The sequence below is a fragment of the Tasmannia lanceolata genome, unplaced genomic scaffold, assembly GCF_043159265.1.
Source record: "Tasmannia lanceolata isolate RefF3 unplaced genomic scaffold, GAP_Taslan_0.1 ptg000008l, whole genome shotgun sequence".
NCBI classification, from domain to species: Eukaryota; Viridiplantae; Streptophyta; class Magnoliopsida; order Canellales; family Winteraceae; genus Tasmannia; species Tasmannia lanceolata.
Genome location: NW_027518685.1, coordinates 26217678 through 26231020, shown reverse-complemented (window position 1 = coordinate 26231020; position 13343 = coordinate 26217678). Strand labels below are relative to the sequence as shown.

The 13343-nt window shown below is 39.2% G+C and overlaps 1 protein-coding gene across 1 annotated transcript; it reads left to right on the top strand.

The window, feature by feature from the left end:
• Positions 1-4246: 4246 nt before the first annotated feature.
• On the top strand, positions 4247-12728 carry LOC143884990 (large ribosomal subunit protein eL15-like). Its single transcript, XM_077388908.1, has 4 exons — positions 4247-4403; positions 5566-5732; positions 11964-12161; positions 12248-12728. The coding sequence occupies exons 1-4, from the start codon at positions 4400-4402 to the stop codon at positions 12491-12493; spliced, it is 615 nt and encodes a 204-aa protein (XP_077245023.1). The 5' UTR covers positions 4247-4399; the 3' UTR covers positions 12494-12728.
• Positions 12729-13343: the final 615 nt, after the last annotated feature.

Here is a 13343-nt window from a genome sequence, read left to right as displayed (position 1 = left end):
AATATAAGAAGTATCTCTAGCTGTTCCGAACTTTACTCGTCTCCATATTGTGTGGCGTCTTTATGTTTTGATTGTAATTCCTAAAGTAAAGATTTTTTGGATCCTTATTTATATAAACCATGCTTACTGGGGTTGCTACCCGACCCGCATCAACCCGACCTCTTAAAACCTTGGGCCGGTTTTTGGAATCCCGGGTTTTAAAAAAAACTAAACTGACACGACCCGACCTGAGATTTCTTCTAGGGTAGGGTAGGGTTCTGGAGAACCTGACCCCCCGACCCAAGTTACAACCCTGCTGAAAACTATGCCATCCGCTAAACATAAGGCTAAGGCTATGCTGCATCACAACAGATATTTCACCATTAGAGCAAAGAATGGATTTCCATCATCATATGATTCAAAACACATTTTGAGATGCCCCTCCATTCATAGACACTAATTTGGAGCTATGCTGTTCCCATGCAACACAAGATGTGGAAAACACTATAGGCCATCAACTGTTATCGCATATTCTATCTTCAACACCAAGGACATATGGCATATTTCATTAAGCACGTTTCCCATAAAAAAAAGGTGTAAGTCATAGACCATGCCTTCTGCCCGGCCAGCATTATTCCCTCGTGAAATCTAGACCGATGGATACCAAATCTTATCCTGTGAAACAACCCTTTCGAGAATATTTCCATTCACAAAATACTATAGAGCTACTGGCATTTTATTTAAGTGACAGTACTGCTACTAGGTCCATCTTCTCTCATTTTTATGAACAGAAATTCCATTCGCAAGGAGACAGATCATGGCAGTTCTTCCACATCACATTGCTTCTTCCCATCCACAATTCAGTACTATAGGTGCTTTTAATCGATTTTTGAATTCATGAATTACTTGAAGAGTTCTAAGGAGCTGCTTGCTCTCATGTGTCTAAACAGATCCCCAAGGACCAACCGAATATTGTTCTGATCATAAGCACCAAGAAGACTTGGATCAATAGGTGTTCATGGAGGGTTTATGGTGAATTCATCGGGAATGGGAAAAAAACCCGACCAGACCTAGTTCGAGAAACTATCTCGGGTAGGGCCGGGTTAATGAATCACGGGTTTTTCTAAAAGAAACCCGACCCGACCTGAGATAGTTTCTCGGGTAGCATAGGGTATTGGAAAACCAGACCGCATGACCAGGGTTGCAACCCTAATGCCTACATATATACGGATTTGATGAATTGTAAAAAATCCCACTCTTTCTCAAGATTTTAGGGCATGTTTGTATGTATGAATTTTAATTTCTCGAAAAAAATATTCCCTGTAATATGAGCTTTCCCCTTTTTGGTTAACTCATTTATTGTTGATTGTTTATTCTTGGGTTTACATTTTCTCCAAAATATAAAGAAAATACGTGTTATTTTCTTTTTAAATACCCCTCTCCTAGAACACTCCCTATCTGCACGGTAAGTTTGAGAAAATTGGAAAAAATGAAAAAAAAAAATTCAAAAGAGCAAATGATCAAAATACCGCTATCTCATAGGGGTGGACATGGTTCGGTTCGGTTCAGTTTGGTTTTAGGGTATACCCAGAACCGAACCATATGTAATTGGTTCCCAGAATTTGAAACCAGAATCGAACCATTTATCTTTGGAACCGAACCGAACCAGAACCGAACTTGATTGGTTCGGTTCGGTTATGGGTTTACCCAGGTGCAATGTATACCCAGTTTCCCCCAATTCCAGCCACAAAAAAACATAATAAACCCTAACAGATGCATAAAAAACAAGAACAATAACCCTTAATATACATCAAAAGCAGAAATCCCTTATTCTCTACATCACAAGAATAAATCCCCCAATTTCAACCAACAAAAAGGATAAAATACATCCCTCTTCTTCAACTGTATTGCAAAAAAACGAAAATAGAGAGAGAGAGAGGGAGAGAGAGAGAGAGGGAGAGAGAGAGAGAAGTTTCATACCTTCTTCGTTGAAGACGACGAGAGTGGCAAGAGGAGGAGCTTGCGAGGTTGGAGAGAGAGGAGAGTGGCGACAGACGAGAGTGGCGAGAGTAGAATACTAGACAACTAGGGTTTCGTTCTTTAGTCTTTAGTCTTTACGATTGGGATTTTATTTGTTTTTAACTTTTTAAGATTAAAAGGCAAAGCAAAACGTTAAAGGGGGTGAATTTTCTCACGAAAACGGGGGGTGATTTATCAGTTGGGGGTCGGTTCTCAGTTCCAGGAACCCAAACCCATAACCGAACCAAGTACAATCGGTTCCCAACAGTTTGAATCGGAACCGAACCATATAAATATGGAACCGAACCAAATTCCGGTTCGGTTCGGTTCCTCAGGTTGGAACCGACCCATGTCCACCTACTATCTCATAGAAAATAATCAAAATATCTCTATCTCATTGAAAATGACCAAAACACCCAATGGTATAGAAAATGACCAAAATATCCTTATCTTAGTAGAAATGACCAGATTACCTTTATATCATAAAAATTTACCAAAATATTCAAAACTCATAAAAGAACATGATCAAAGTAGCTTAACACTAAGTTTGTCTATCCAAAATGCGTTTATCCACCATAAGTTTGAGAAAAAAAAGGAAAAAATAAGAAAAATAATAAAATTATTAGAGTTATTGAAAAATCCTTAAATACGGAAAAAATCTAAAAATATCCCTATTTCATAAGGACCAGAATATCTTTATCTCTTTCTGATCACAATTATATAATTCTATCAGCTTGATTGAAAGGAATCCTTCTCGCTCACAAGGAACTTAAACTTTAGTTTTTGTAGCCCAGTGTGTCACCCCGGATGGTCCGGTCTAATAGATCCAAAGGATCTGAACGTTTATAAACAATATTTGGGTAATTGTCTATTGGATACATATCCTAAGGCCCTATTCGGTTTAGATTGTGGCAATCGATTGTGAGCCCCAAACCTATTATTGGGCTCAAAAGGTCTGAAATGGATACATATCCTAAGGCCCTATTCGGTTTAGATTGTGAGCCCCAAACCTATTATTGGGCCCAAAAGGTCTGAAATGATTTTGGATTGTGATCCAGATGTAGACACAAAATCGGCTGAAGCGTCTTAGATCTGAATAGAGGGTGACATTATTCTTCCCACTTCCTTCTTTCCTCTTTCTCAACCCTAAACCCTAATTGTGTACAACGTAACTAGTTGTGTACAACGTAAGAAGGATCCTCTATGGAGTGACCAAAAGCACTCCTAGTCATTTAACATGCATGGGAGCCACACCCTAATAAACAATCCAACGTTTGTTTAGGATACATAACAGGATCTGCTATATCCAACGTTCAAGAAGTAAGCTCCGAACAGCACTCTGAAAAGCGATCCAACTAATATGGCCCTGTTCTTTTAGGATTATGACAACAGACTGTGAGTGCCAAACTGATTATTGGACTCAAAATTACGTTTAAATACGAGTCAAATGATCAGTTTAGCACTCGCAATCTAGGGGTGCAAATCGGGTCGATTTTTTAGAATTCGGGTTGAGCTTTTACTTTGAAATAGGGTTGGATTTAGGTTGATTCCTATTCATTTTTTAGCTCAACCCGACCCGACCCGACCCAAGTTGCACTCCTATCGCAATCTGTCGACATAATCTTAAACGAACATGGCCTAAACAATCTGAATGTATAGTGACCAAGAAGTGGGTGGATCCTATCAAAAGCTGGTCCATTGACACCCCCAGTCATTCAACATGCATGGAGCCACACCCTATTAATCTTAAAATTGAAACACAAAAGGCCATGTCTCGCAGCTAGGATTTCTTTTTTCAAGATAAATTATTGTCTGCAAGTAGTGAAAAAAATTAGGAAAAAGTGGATCGGAATTTGAGTAGATTTTTGGGTGTTATGATATTTAGCCACTTCACAACTTGGAGACTAGTTTCCTATTTTTTGTTTCCTGATTTTTAGCCACTTTACCCACCTAACCTCTCTCTCACCACTTGTAACCTCTCTCTCACCACTTGGAGACACCAGAAAATAAAAAAATAAAAAAAATACACAAATAATTTTGTGATTAGCTAGTGACCATCGCAGAAGGTATTTCGCGGAAGAGTGAGCCTATGTGGCTCCTCTATCTTGCAACAGCGGTTTCGCGAAATGCCTTTTGCGATGGTCCCTAGCAAATCCCAATAATTTTATACCTTGAAATGTTAAAGATGAAGTTAGGTCAAGATGAACTTAGGTCAAATAAAATGGTAAGAGGGTATTGCTTACTCAAAGAACGGACGGCCAACATTTCTCAAAACAAACGGCTGAGATCTGCTATATCTTAAAACCCTCCCTCTTACCCTCTTGCTTTATAATGCAAGAACACAAGGTATAGCATCCGAGCCTCTGCGAGAGTATACGACGCGTAACAGGATCGCTCTGCCATGGGTAATCCACTTCCAATTTCTTTTCGATCCATCTTCCGTTTTATTCTTCTCACATCTTCTGCATCTCGATTATTCTGCTTTTTTTAATTTTTTTTTCACGTATTGTGCTGATGGATCGAGTTAGGGTTAGGGTTTTTACTTTGTTTGAATCTATATATGTTTATGCCTGATTAGGGTTCTTGTGATTGAATCTGTGTGTTTATGAATGCTCAGGCTTTTGGGTTTGATTCGAGATTGCTTTTCTTATATGGGACTTAAGGATTGGTTTCTTAATTTTTTTTTATGGATCATCTGCTTTGAATCTGTCTATTTCAGCTATTTCCCCAATTTTGGATGTATAATCTTAGATTTAGGGTTTTTATGTCTGCCATTGAGATTCTTGGTTCTTAGATTGCTGATTCAGTACTGTATGTTAAAGTATAGTGTTTATTTTAGGCCCTGTTTGGATTACAAGAAAAAACATTTCTGATGGAATTTTTTTTCTGAGAAAATAAGGGGAATGATATGGTTATGGACTTCTGGTTAATTTTGAGTGATATCTTCATAAATTGAAGCTTCCTCTAATTAAAATTGAATAGGGTTGGTTCAAGTTATATTTTTTTCGTGTATAAAAAATGTACGAAATTTTATAGATATTTTTCCTTTCCATGCTTTTCCTGGAAATTCATGCAATCCGAACAGGGCCTTACGGAAATGATATCAGCACAACTTTGTTTTGATATTTTCACTAGCTCATCTTGTCTTTTAGTATTTAAAGAGCTGTCAAGGGTTATCGAACTTTCCAAAAAGCTCTCACAAGCCAATTAAAAAAGAAAGGACAAGCTAGGTTTGTGCAATTATTAAAACATGATTGTGTTGATCATTTCCCTTATTTTATTTATTTATTTATTTTGCAAAAAATAAACACTATATCTTGATACACTATTTGGGATTGTGATTTTGGGTTTGATTTCGTTTTTTTTTTTGTTTTCCTTATATATATATATATGGCATTGCCTTGCTCCATTTTATTTTCTTTCTATTTTTATGAAAGAAAATTTCTGTTGTTGGGTTTTAGCAGTTCGATATTGGGATTGTGTCTGAAAAATGCATGTATTTACAGATGGATTTTATTGGTTTTTGGGTTTTGGACTAGGGTTCTGATTTTGATTCTTGGTGTTCAGGTGCATACAAGTACGTTTCAGAACTATGGAGGAAGAAGCAGTCTGATGTGATGCGGTTCTTGCAGAGGGTGAGGTGCTGGGAGTACCGTCAGCACCCTTCCATTGTGCGTGTTACACGACCGACACGTCCTGATAAGGCTCGTCGGTTGGGATACAAGGCAAAGCAGGTATATATTTTTTTTGAAGCGGAGGTATATTGATGTGCTCAATAAACATTTTTTCTTTCTTGATTATATTGTCTGGTTTTTATTTTAGTTTTTATGATTTTTACTGTTTGCGACTGCAGTTATCATTCTTTTTGTTTTTGTCGAACGAGAATATGCAATTCAATCCTGTAATTATGTCAGATATTGTGGTTCGGCACTCCCACATGATATCATTATGGTTTGGGTCATTCTTATGCTAGACCCATTGTGCAGATGACATGGCCTGAAGATCTTTCCTATTGTACGATCCTAACTATCCAATTGGAAGACAGATTTAAGTTTTAGGATATGATCCTAGTGATTGCTAGCCCATGTAGTAGGGTTGGTTACTGGATGAATGGTACTGGTCATGCAGTTATTGGATCCAATCACTCCCATCGCATTTGCTGTGTTATATCTGTGCATTTCATAGTATTGCTCTTCTTGCTTTATGCCAGACCTCCATGCTTGTCATGTTTATTTCTTCATTTGTTTTTGTGGTGGTCTCAAATCTGAACATCCACATCTCTCTGTTTTTTCGGTCTGATGGAACGATCAAAATGATCTTATGGTTATTACATGCAGTTGTGGTGAAAACTATCTTAGCACTGGTAAGTTTTTTAATGCAACATTCTGTAAGATTTAATGCAAGTTTATTAATGTTAGTAGCACTGGTAAGTTTTTTAACGTAAAATTCTGTATTCACCGTTCCAAAAAAAAAAAAAAAAACACATTCTGTAAGCATGCCAGATATTCTGGTACACATCATATCCTTATGGTTTGGATCATTGTTATTACCTGCAGTTGTGATGAAAATCATCTGAGTCCTGATACATTGTCTAATGCAGCATTATGTAAAGATGTCAGATACTATAGTTGGACACATAGGTGCAAACCTAGGGTTTGCGGATCAAATTTTGGGAACTTGGGAGCACACAAAATGTTTTTTAATTTAGATTATTAGCAACTTACATTCCCAAATACAAATAAACAGCACATACTAATCAAAGAAAGAACAAGTTTTGAGAACATAGGAGCACAAGAACTGTTGTCCAATTCAGATTAATAGCAACAGTACATTCCCAAATCTAAATAATCGACACATAATAATCAAAGCAGCTAGAATTTTCATAAATATCTAAGGCTTTAAAATTTATTCATCCATATAATTCAACTCATCCAAGTAAAAGTTCCAACAATAGGTTCTAATAAAAAAAAAAGCCAACTAACTAAGCAGAGAAATCAGATCTCAATAACAATCTATCAAACAAATGAGATTTACTAACTAATGTCTAACTATAGCCCTAAAGGAGTCTAACATGATATAAGGCTAATGTAGCTGAAAGGTTTAGGGTATGAAGCGGGATAAATAATGAGGAAAATTAGGGTTGAGGTTGAAGGGAAAAGTCAAGGGAGATATGGGCAGGCTAACCAAAAAAGAAATAATGAATCCATACCTAGGATGATATACTGAGCCTCAGGCATTGCGTGGTAACTGGTAAGCAAGGGCAAGGCCAGCCTCATGGACCATAAGTGGTCTGGGCTCCCTAGAAAAAAGGCCCAGGTTAAGGCGCTTTTCCAAAAGATCAAACCCGAAGTGATGTGTATCCAGGAAACGAAGTTGGCAAACATGAATAGGTATGGCTTGAGAGAGATACAAGCGGTGTCTAGGTAGGAGTTTGTTTCAATAAATGTAGTAGGAGCTGCAGGTGGAGCTATGGTAGCTTGGGATTCTGCTATTTACGAGGCCATTGATACCTTGATAGGAAAATTTGCTTTATCGGTAGTGTTAAGGAAAATAATAGACATGTCTCTTTGAACTTTCACAGGAGTTTACGATCCCCTCCCCTAAGAGTAGAAAAGGAGATCTTTTGGAAAATTATCTGAAGTAAAGGAAAAATGGGATAGCCCATGGTGTCTAGGTGGGGATTTCAATGAGATTGGATGGATTGAGGAGAGCGAGGGTTGTAAAAGATTAAATCTATATATGCAAGCTTTCTCCGACCTCATTACCAGTTATGAGTTGTTAGATTTACCTCTTAATGGCACCTGGTTCACTTGGTCTAGAAATCAGAGTAGAAATCGCCTTGGCCGATTTCTAGTGTGTTCTAGATGGCTAGAAGAATTTCCAGATCTATGCCACCTCGCGTGCTCTCACTCTACTTCAGACCATTGCCCAATTGTGCTAGATCTGAGGCTCGAGTCTTGGGGCCCTTATCCCTTTTGGTTTGATTTGGTATGGTTGGAAGAGCCGAAGATGGAGGAAAGACTGGGTGGGCGGTTGGAGGGAACGTCTTTTACCGGTTCTGCCGATTTGGGCTGAAACTAGGATATGTTAAGCATAAAAAAAAAAGAATGGGAGAAAGAAAGAAGGAAAGGAGCGGCGGAAAGAAAGCAAGGGCTGCTGGCCATGATAAAAGATATTGCTAACAAAGAGGAATCTAATGCAACTAGTATCGACGAAGTGGAGGAAATGGGGAGATTAAAAGAGGAGACCTTATCATCCTTCAGGAAGAAATTTCTTGGTGATAGAAATCTAGAGTCAGATGGCCAAAAGAAGGGGATAAAAACACGGAATAGCGAGTGCTAGACGACAGGGGAATCATATTTATGAAGTTGTGGTAGAGGGAGTAGAAGTGGAAGAGAAGGAAGAAATAATAAAGGAAATCGTCTCTTTCTACAAAAATCTATATTTATGAGAAGGTGGAGATTGACCCAGCGGATGGGATAGAGCTCAAAAGTCTATCTGACTGGGGAAAGGGACAATCTTGGGAAACTATTCTCGGAAGAGGAGATTCAGAAGTCTGTATTTGCCCTAAGTGAGGATAGAGCCCCTGGTCCAGACGGTTTTTGTTTAGCCTTTTTCCAAAGATGTTGGGAGTATGTAAAGGAAGACATTATGTCTTTCTTTTTGGAATTCTACGAAGGCCTAGTGCTAGACAAAGGAACTAGTGCCAGACCCATTAGCTTGGTGGGGTGTCTTTACAAGGTGTTGGTGAAGGTTCTAGCCAAGAGATTGAAGCGGGTCCTCCAAAGTATCATTTCTCCATACCAGTCGGCTTTTATGGATGGGAGGCAAATCCTATACTGCTCCTTAATTGCAAATGAGATGATTGATTGCTACTGAAAGTTGGGGAAAAGTGGCATAGTTTGCAAGCTTGATATGGAGAAAGCTTACGACAGAGTAGAATGGGACTGCCTAGGCTATGTAATGCAAAGAATGGGCTTAGGTCAGAAGTGGCACAATTGGGTAAAGGTGTGCATTTCATCTGCATGGTGCATGGTTCTCTATTTTGGTGAATGGGTCGCCGAAAGGTTTCTTTAAATCCTCTAGAGGGTTGAGACAAGGAGATCCCCTCTCTCCCCTCCTCTTTGTGTTAGAGTAAACTGATTGCTAAAGGCTCAAAGGTGGGGTTGATTGAGGGCTTTAAAATTGGTGACCATGGGCTAGAAGTGTCTCATCTTCAATTCGCCGATGATACATTAGTGTTTCGTTGCCAGACATGGAAAGGATAATAAGGTTAAAGGCGGTCTTGCGATGCTATGGATTGGTTATAGAGAGGTTTGCTAAGAACCTTGGATGCTCCGTCGAATTGCTTCCCTCCGTCTACCTTGGTTTGCCATTGGGCAAAGGTAGACCAAAAAAGAAGCAGTGGGGCCCTGTTGTAGAAAAAAGTAGAAAGAAGGTTGGATACGTGGATGCGTAATTTGGTCTCTTTGGGAGGAAGAATCTCGTTGATCAAAGCTGTTCTAGCAAATATCACCATCTACCAGTCGTCTGTCTTTCAATGCCCTGTGTGTCATAAAGAGAATAGAAGAAATCCAAAGACATTTTTTTTTTGAGAAAAAAATCCAAAGACATTTTCTTTGGGGAGGACTGTATGAAACGATGAAAATGCATCTTGTTAAATGGAAAGAGGTTTGTAAGCCTATAAAGGCTGGTGGTTTGGGCATTAGAAGTCCAAATGAGGTAAATAAAGCGCTTTTGGGTAAGTGTTTAAGGAGATATGGTGAAGAAACTAAGAAAGTCATCACCTGTGAGTGAATGTCATTAAAGTGAAATCCAGTGAATTGCCTGGAAGATGGGAATCTGATGACAAATACCATAGTAGATGAGTGACTGTGCAGCGAGATATTCTTAAACTTCGTTTCAGGTCTAACGAAGGCATCCACTTTATAGGTTACTCAGGGGAGTGAATCAAATTTTGGAAGGATAAATGGTGTGGCAATTTCTTCGATCTTCAACATTGCTGATCTATATGTGACCACACACCTCTGTAACCAAACCTAAACTCGAGGATGAGTTTCATTCAAGTGGAGGGGAATGACGTAGGATAAATTTCATATTAAGAGATGGATTCTATTTTTTTTTGAATTATAAAGAAATTCTATTCAGAAGAAAAGAACCACACAAGCACGACCGAGATGGTCAGATCATGAGAGAAAATAACAGAAAGAAAGGATCATATACAACAAATTAAAACCACAGACTCAAGAGGGAAGGAAGTCAAACATCTCCAAACTGGGCCTAGTCATCCCCACACGAGCAAGAGCATCAGCCTCACTATTTGCCACCCTTCTAACACGGTGATACGAGATAGAGTGAGAACCCCACCCTTTCCTGAATCTCATCAATCGGATGCATGCACTTCCAAGGCGGGGATGATTTCCGAGCAATCATTGAATAAAGTTGGGGGAATCCCCCTCCACCACCAAAGCTGACATGGTACTCTCATTGGCAAGTCTATACCTTGAAGGACCGCTTTAAGGTCAGCTTCTTAGAATCGGCTTTGCCAATAGGACCGGAGAAAGCCCATTTAATGGATCCCCTCTCATGTCTAAGGCCTCCGACACCCGCCGTCCCCAGATTGACCAAACACAATCCATTGAAATTAAGCTTGAATAAGCCTGGGTGAGGGGGAATTCACGGGCGAGGAGGATCCCTATCCGCTCCCTGCTAGAACAGATCTCGTGCCACCGCCACACTTGATCCATCGAAGTTAAGCTCGATCAAGCCCGGGTCAGGGGGAATCCACCTAGGTTGAGTAGGATCCCTATGCTCCCCGCTAGAGCAGATCTTGCGCCGCCATCGCCATAAATCAGAACTAGAGGTGAACTTGAAACACGGGAGAGATTTTGCCCAAAATAATGTGTAGGGAAATAAGTCTTAGGATAAAAATGCAGTTAAAAGTAGTTAAAGAGATGAATTTGAAGCACGAGAGAGATTTTTCCCTAAAAAATGCACCGGGGAATAAGTCTAATGAGTTGAATTATAATTAGAAGTCTTTGTAGAGTTTATTTACTTGTCTGTAGTTTAAAGTAGCTCTTCTACTTTAATTATGAGTGCTAATAGGTTAAGTCTTAGCGTAAGATTGGATGTAAGGTTTGAATAGAATTGTTTAAGATGGAAACTAGAGTTTGTGCAGGATATGAATTTGAGTTTCGGTAGGTTAATGAAAGAGAATAGTCTATAAATAACGGTTGTAGGATGTCTGCAGTTCTTCATTCATCGAATAAAATTCCGAGTTTTTTTTTTTTTTTAATCTTCCCTTGTGGATTCAAGGCGCTCTCATCCAGGTGAGATGGTGATCTCATCTTTGACGTGATTCTGCTCCACCAAAGAGTCACAATCGGTTTTCAGAATCTTAAACGAACAGGGTGTAAGGATGTGAAAGCTGATTTATCTGTGTGGATATCCCTCCCTCTATCTACCCACATATATCCAATTTTGCTTGTACGTATGTATGCATATATATCTGTGCATATTTTTCTACTTTGTTGGCTTTTGTTTTTATGATTTGCTGTAAAACTTCATAGTGATTTTTTTGCCTGCATAAATGTTTGCTTTACTGGATTCTTGTTTAAATGGCGTGGTAATGTTCTTGTGCATGACCTTGAGAAAAAAAGCATCAAAGATGCTTCTATTAAGTTTTACTTGTCTGTTGCTCTCAAATCTGAGTTACATTGGTTGTTCAATTCCTAAAATCTACCAATTACCGGAGAAGTTCAATATAAAGAGAGGGCTGCCAATATCAGAAGTTCAAAACATTCGACTTTCCCATGGTGAATATTTTTTCTTAGATCATAATGAGTCGAAGATGTAGATTAGTTTTTCATGCACACAAAATTTGTTAGTGAGGTTCCTGTGTTTGATCTTTCTCCCTGTCTCACCTGAATTAATTCTGCCCTTGCATGTTTGTTTCTTGCCCACAGGGGTACGTGATTTACCGTGTTCGTGTTAGACGTGGTGGCCGAAAGAGGCCCGTTCCCAAAGGTATTGTCTATGGAAAGCCCAAGAACCAAGGTATTACCCAACTGAAATTCCAAAGGAACAAGAGATCAGTGGCTGAAGAACGAGCTGGCCGAAAACTGGGTGGTCTGAAAGTTCTGAACTCTTATTGGATAAATGAGGTAAGAACAAATGTGACGCTGGTGAAGCCCATTTTGTATCCACCATTATTGCAACTGTGCTAATAATACACTCCCACTCCCTGCAGGATTCAACCTACAAGTACTTCGAGATAATCCTGGTCGATGCTGCTCACAATGCTATTCGAAATGATCCTAGGATAAACTGGATATGCAAACCAGTTCACAAGCACAGAGAGCTCCGTGGGCTTACTTCTGCTGGGAAGAAATATAGAGGTCTCCGTGGGAAAGGCCACTTGCATAGCAAGGTACGCCCATCCCGGAGGGCAACCTGGAAGAGAAACAACACCCTTTCCCTTCGCCGTTATCGGTAGTCTGGGTTATGTTGCTTTGTTTCCTTTGTCAGTCTTGAGTTTCTGTGGAGACCTATGAGATAATTTTGTTGAGGGGAGATTTGCCTAATTTGGATTAGTCTAGGGAGTGGATAATTGTGTTCTATTCTAGTTTGAGACAATTCATGCTAGTTTTTCAGTTTGCTTTAAGCTTATGAGTTTTCCTTAACTTTTTGTGGAACAAAGCAGTTATTAAATGTACTATGTTGGTTTTTAATATGTCGGCTTTAGGGAAGTATTATCCTCTGGCTAGTTTCTAATGTGTTGGATCTGAGAGGAATTTTTTAAAATTGTGGGTCGAACTTTTGTTTGATGTGGAGTTGTGGACCATTCACATAATAGCTTGTCTTTGGTCTTTTATGGCCTAAAAATCATGCAAAACTGCCAATCTTAAGGGGCCATTTGGATACGTGGATTTTAGAATCCAGGTTTTAGTTTGAAAGTGGTGTAAAATTCTGGAGTTTACAATCCATTATGGTTTTAGAAATCTCTTCCCCATCCCGAGATTTCTAAAGCTTGGAAACATGGGACGATCTCCTACTCTCCCGGTGACGGAAAGAAGGGCGAGAAATCCGAAAATCAAGGATGGTCTCCTTCTCTTGTCTCCGGTCCAAGATTTTGAGGAAATCCAATATTCTAAAATCAGAATATCAAAACGGCTCCTAATGCCATGTTTGGATATCTCATGTTTTTGTATTTGGATACCAAATGTTTTTGTATTTGGATTTGGGTTTTGGATACAAAGTACATCAATCATCCTCATGCTCATGTCGTGAGAGGGATGGAGGTCTAGCTGCTGCAACAACAAGGTCGAGGAGTAGTGAGGGTGAAC